This window comes from Durio zibethinus, chromosome 21 (genome assembly GCF_047325235.1).
Source record: "Durio zibethinus cultivar Kanyao isolate XHJ-2024 chromosome 21, ASM4732523v1, whole genome shotgun sequence".
Lineage (NCBI taxonomy): Eukaryota > Viridiplantae > Streptophyta > Magnoliopsida > Malvales > Malvaceae > Durio > Durio zibethinus.
The window spans coordinates 10,197,215-10,203,123 of NC_143182.1; the positions used below are offsets into that span (position 1 = coordinate 10,197,215).

Consider the following 5,909-nt stretch of genomic DNA (forward strand, 5'->3'; position numbering starts at 1 on the left):
AAACAGGGGTTGTAATTTACTGACATTTTCATTGTATCTTTCCTATGAAACTACACATTCCCTTTCAATCCACGCAGGTCAAAAAAAGGGAAGGCACAGTGCACACGTTTCCCAAAGTGGATTTCGACAATAACGTTTTAAAAGTTGAAACTGTGATGGAGTTGTTGGTAGCCGTCTTCCATGGTGGCTTCCTATTTTTAAAAAGTCCTTTTTTAAATCCCACGTAGTATGAAAGGCAAAAAACTATAAATATATGGAGCTCCTATAATCATTTCATTTCATCTGTAAAAAGGTTGTTTGAGAGGGAAGGAAGTTGTACCATACCTGCCTGCCAAGTAACTACCTGTTTATTGCTTTTTCAGCATCTTCCTGTCTTCAATTCCCAGGAATCTGTCTTGGAACTGTTCATTTTTTTCCCACATCTTTGTTGTCTCTTAAAACGTATGCAAGTGTTTTTACTCAACTTATTGACAAACATTAGCCCCTGAAGGTTGAAAGGATTTTACCCGTTCAGTTTTCTTTAATAAAAAAAGAAACATAAGACAGAATCAGGTATTTTGATCTTCATTGAATGGGTTATGTCTTAGTTGGAATTGATTGATGGAGGAAATATTGTTTCTCAGTCTAAACTTAATCAAAACTTATTATTATTTTTTTATTCCTACAGACCATATAATAATAGTAGTAACTCATTAAGCTCTGTCATTACATGTCGACTTCAACAAGTGCATTGGCAATTGAAAAACAGATGGCACCTGAAAATGAAATTCAACAGGTTGAATTACTTAATGGGGTAGAGGATTTGCATGGAGGAATCATTCTTGACATGGAGAAACCTATGGATTCTGAGGTCTTCGCCTCTTTACTTAGAGCTTCAATATCACAATGGAAGCAACAGGTCAGTAATTCCATTTCTGTTCTTCTGCTTAATAGCCACAACCACAACCTTTCAGAAGTTGCTGCTGAATTCAAGTGATTTTAATTGGCAAATCACAAACCTTTTACAGGGGAGGAGGGCGGTTTGGATTAAATTGCCTATTGAACTTGTTAATCTGGTTGAACCCACGGTTAAGGTAAATGCTTTTCCTTGGCAAATAATGAAAATTTGATGGCTTCTGAAAATGTCAAATTCTGAATATAAGATTGGGGTTCATTAATTAATCTTTCTTCTTTTCTTTTGTTTTGAGTTTTTCAATCGTGTAATTCATGTTTTTGCTTTGTTAATTGCTCAGGAAGGGTTTAGATACCACCACGCCGAACCAGATTATTTGATGGTTGTAAATTGGATCAGTAGTTCCTCCAATACTCTTCCTGAAAATGCTTCACATCGTGTGGGGGTTGGTGCTTTTGTCATGAATGACAAAAGAGAGGTACCCTTTCTTCAATTTTTGCTGAATTTTTCCGGTTTGCTTGGTGAGAAATATAATGTTAAGCATCTAATTTAAAATCAATTGATAGTAAATGAAAAAATTTAACATGAATATAAAATTATAAGAAATTAGATATTCATTAGAGATATGATAACCCACTTTAACAGACTCTCATCATGTGAAAAACTCACTTGAATAGACTCCAATTACTTGTAGGTAAAGATAGAAGAAGTCTATCACACCATAGATTTAAAAAGAGTAACGAAAGAAAATCCTGACTCTGATATCATGTTAAGCATTAAATTTAAAACTAATTAACAGTAAATAAAAAAATCCAACTTGAATATAAGACTATAAAAAATTGAATATTTATTAGATATGCGAAACTCACTTAACATGTTATTACATCCAACTTAAATCTGTCAATTGATTTTAAGTTGGATATATTAAGCATGTTAAAGTTGGTTATTTTACATCTAATAAATATTTAATTTTTTATAATTTTATATTCAAGTTAGAGCTCCTCCACTACATTCCCGTTTGGATTTTACCGTACTTTCGATGCGATGCAATTAAGCTCATCGCATCTTTAATTGAATTCAAATGTCAATTTTAGTAAGATCAAATTAATGTAAATTTTTTATTAATTTTTTTAATCGTAATTACAGTAATTTTTTTTAATTGTAGTTACAGTAAATTTTATTATTGTTTTTAATCTCACCATAACTAATTTTATTATTTATCCAAATAAAACCGTAAATATTTAATTTTTTATAATCTTATATTCAAGTTGGATTCATCTATTTACAACCTATTAATTTTAAGTTGGATGCTTGAAAATTAAAATCTAACTTTTACACTCTTTCAAGAAAAAAAAAACAAAAAAAATCCGAGAGATACGCCTTTTGGTTGAATAGTAACCTGTCCTTATGAGTATGACTATCAACCAGCCATTTGAATTGGCTAGTCATTCTGACTTTTCCAACTGATTGTTCTATCTTAGGTGCTTGTAGTTCAAGAGAAGAATGGCAAGTTCAAAGGCAGTGGTGTCTGGAAATTCCCTACCGGAGTTGTTAGTGAGGTGAGTTAACTAGGAACATGGTGTTTTCACTATATCCTTTTGCCTTGAACTGAAAATTTCTGTCCACAGGGTGAGGATATTTCCATGGCAGCAATCCGGGAAGTTAAAGAAGAGACGGGGGTGAGAAAATGGTTTTTTCCTATTTGAATGAGTGTGAAATTGAATAGATTTTAAGGTTCTCTCTTGCTACCATGTATGTAACCATGGTGTTTGTTTTCCTTCAGATCGACACCGAATTTGTGGAAATTTTAGCATTTAGGTATGTGCTTTCCCTTTATATTGATGATTCCAGTGATTGTTAAAATGAACCATATATAAAACCCGAAGCTTACTACTGGTAGTTCATTTAGTCATTGTTTTTATGAAAACTAACAATTCATTGATACTAATGAGGCTTATAAGTAAAGTTTAGAAGTGACAACCTCCAAATCCTTTGCTCACCTAATTGACAATCAAACATAAGTCGGAGAATTCATGTTTAGAATTCAAATTTTAATACTTGCAATTCCTTTTTCTATCATAAGCTACGATTTTTATATGAAAAAAATAAATGATAGATAGTTCTTCAGGCAAAGACATAATTAAAGAATGTGGCCGTCGAAAAACTCTTAGGCCACATGCTCACGATCCATTCCATTTGTTGTTGTTGTTGTCATAAATCTCAATAATACTTTTGTGCTTCTAGTAATTGCTTTATAAATTTTGACTTATAACAACCCACCTCACTTTTATTTTCCACAAATACAGGCAAAGCCACAAGTCATTCTTCAAAAAATCGGATTTGCTTTTTGTTTGCATGTTACGGGCACACTCATTTGATATCCAGAAACAAGATGTAGAGATTGAAGCTGCCCAGGTACAATATTCTCATGGACGCTCATGAACTGTTGCTGCCTTGATTATTTAAGATGCCAAGAAAGATGGCCCACTTTCACTTTCCAATGCAGAAATGAGGTAAACAAGGGTTGATCTTTCCCTTTTATTTTTTCATCTGTTTTTCAGTGGATGTCACTCGACGACTATGCGGCCCAACCTTTTATCCAGAAACACGATGCCTTCAGTAGTGTTGCCAAAGTATGCTTAACAAAGTTAGAGAAGGAGTACGCCGGATTTTCGCCAATTCCAACAACCACAGCTTCTGGGAAAACTAGTTACTTATACTTCAACACCAGAGATTTTAACAAGCTGTAAGCAGCAGTAACGTTAATGTCACTGATGACGAATAAAACTCCGATTGCAAAAGCTGGTACAATATATAGAAACTCAGGGTCAAGGACAGAAGCCCCAATAAGGTTGCTAACATAGTTTACCAAAGCTACACCAAGTCTTTTTTTTTTTTTTTCGATAATGAATAATTAATCAGAAAAATAAATAATTAATCCCTTGATTAAGTCAAGCTTATAGGAAGATTAGGTTTGAGTTAGTAGTTTATTCATTCTTAATAGGGCGGTTAAATAAGGAAAATACCTTTTTTCTTTTTGTTTTGAATACATTTATGGCAATACTTTTGTCTTAATTTACTAATTTGATTATAATATTTTATTTATGAATTAATTGATTTATTTATGAATTGTTATTTACTTTTAAAGTTACTAGTTTTTTTATCCTGTTCTTTGCATCACTGGTTTTTACTTTCTTTAAAAATATTTTTAAAAAATATACACACATATATAAAATATATATACATACACATACATACATATATATATATATATATATATATAATAGCTTTTGAATTCTCAAAGTTTTCTTAAATCTACTTATACTTTTATTGGAATAAAAAATTAAAAATAAAAAGCAAACAATTTCAAGAAAACATTCAAAATAAACAAGAAAATTTAAAGTGATAATCATATACGTGAAAAAAAATTAAAAGACAAATTGACTTCATATATATCTAACTATAGGAATACATGAAACTGAAAAAAAAAGAAGATATATTAGTGGTGTAAAATCTTCATTCCATTACATAACCTATATTTGTCTTAATAATTTTGAGATCGTCAGACATAAATAATTTTAAAATCAAGAAAAATAAAAGGAGTCATTACCAATCTTTTTTAAGGTATGATTGACCACAAAAAAATTATATTTTTAATAAAATTATAAAAATAGATTTAAAATTTATTAAAAAGATACATTTCGATTTACAAAAATCAGGTTGGGTTAGAAAATCGGTTATGTGTAGGGAAAGATTAGTACCCCCACAACGTCCATAAATTGGTATCAATTAATCATGCATTATTTTCGGTATTTGATGAAATGGTTTCGATTTAAAATTTAATAATAATTTCTTTTTATTACTTAAAAAAATTAATTTTATCAAAATTATTTATTTAGAAGTATCGAGGAAATATTTAAGTTAAAGAATTATCTGAAAACTCTCTAACATTTAGGTAGAATTTTTAAAATAACACTTTTAACTGATATTTACCACAACATCCTTTGAAAATGAAAACAACATTATTTGAGAAAGATAATTGTTGATAACTCTCCAACATTTAGGTAAAGTACCAAAAATTATTTCATTCGGGATGTTATTTTTTGTTTTATTCCATTTTTTTAAATTACGTTTTTTTAACGTTTTGCATGAGAAAGTAAATAATGGGAACTATCAAGTTGCAAACAAAAATTAAAGGCACAAATATACAAAATGAGTGCAAACAATAATAAATAAACGTCTGTAAGCCAATAGGTGTTGTGTATGATGATGAAATGCAAATTTAAAATTGAATTCTTAAATATAAGGATACAATCTTGACTCTCCAACATCTAAGTAGAGCTTATGTGTGATTATTTTATTTAAGATCTCGTTATATTATTATACTTTTTTATTTATTAATTTTAGTCCCATTATTAAAGCGAATTAAAGACTCGTATGAAAAACTTAATGAAATAAAGTTTCTTAAATACCCTATCGTCTAGGTGGCATTTGAGAACAAATTATTTTAAATAAGATTTTAACACGTATGCTTAGGATTTTGAAATGGTTTTTGGTTAAAGCTTAGGTTGAGGTTTTAAAGTTTGAATGATTTTTAGGTGATGATTCATGGTTGTGTGTTAAATTTAGGGTTTGGGTTAAATTTAGGATCTTGATGGATTTATAAGATTTGAGGCCTTGTTTGAGGGTTTCGAGATATTAAGGTTTTGAATTTTAGGGTTTCAGGCTTTGAGTTTTGAGGGTTTAGGATCTGGATTTTGGTTTTAGGGTTTTGAAATTTAAGGTTTTGAAGGTTATGAGGGTTTGGATTTTAGGATTTCAATGGTTTGAAAATTTAAAGTTTCAAGGGTTTAAGGTTTGGAAGTTTGGGTTTTTTATTTTAGGGTTTTGGATTAAAGGGTTTGGAAGTTTAGAGTTTTGGGTTTTAAGGGTTTAGGGTTTCGTAGGTTTTAAGGGTTTTGATTTTTTTTGAGAGAATAAGAATCATCGATAATTCGAACTTCGTCAATTATTCTCA

General features: G+C 30.2%; 1 protein-coding gene across 1 annotated transcript; it reads left to right on the forward strand.

Moving 5' to 3' along the window:
- The first annotated feature begins 276 nt into the window (after positions 1-276).
- On the forward strand, positions 277-3,975 carry LOC111306199 (nudix hydrolase 2-like). Its single transcript, XM_022904111.2, has 9 exons — positions 277-552; positions 668-898; positions 1,008-1,073; positions 1,233-1,370; positions 2,374-2,451; positions 2,521-2,571; positions 2,676-2,710; positions 3,199-3,307; positions 3,454-3,975. Exons 2-9 carry the CDS (start codon positions 710-712, stop codon positions 3,640-3,642), a joined length of 855 nt encoding a protein of 284 aa, XP_022759846.1. The 5' UTR covers positions 277-552; positions 668-709; the 3' UTR covers positions 3,643-3,975.
- Positions 3,976-5,909: the final 1,934 nt, after the last annotated feature.

What these genes read in the sequence shown, in the direction of transcription:
- LOC111306199 (XM_022904111.2), top strand. Translation starts at nt 710, where the DNA reads ATGTCGACTTCAACAAGTGCATTGGCAATTGAAAAACAGATGGCACCT. An exon ending in TCATGAATGACAAAAGAGAG is followed by an intron (nt 1,371 to 2,373) that starts GTACCCTTTCTT and finishes GTTCTATCTTAG; the next exon opens with GTGCTTGTAGTTCAAGAGAA. An exon ending in CTACCGGAGTTGTTAGTGAG is followed by an intron (nt 2,452 to 2,520) that starts GTGAGTTAACTA and finishes TTCTGTCCACAG; the next exon opens with GGTGAGGATATTTCCATGGC.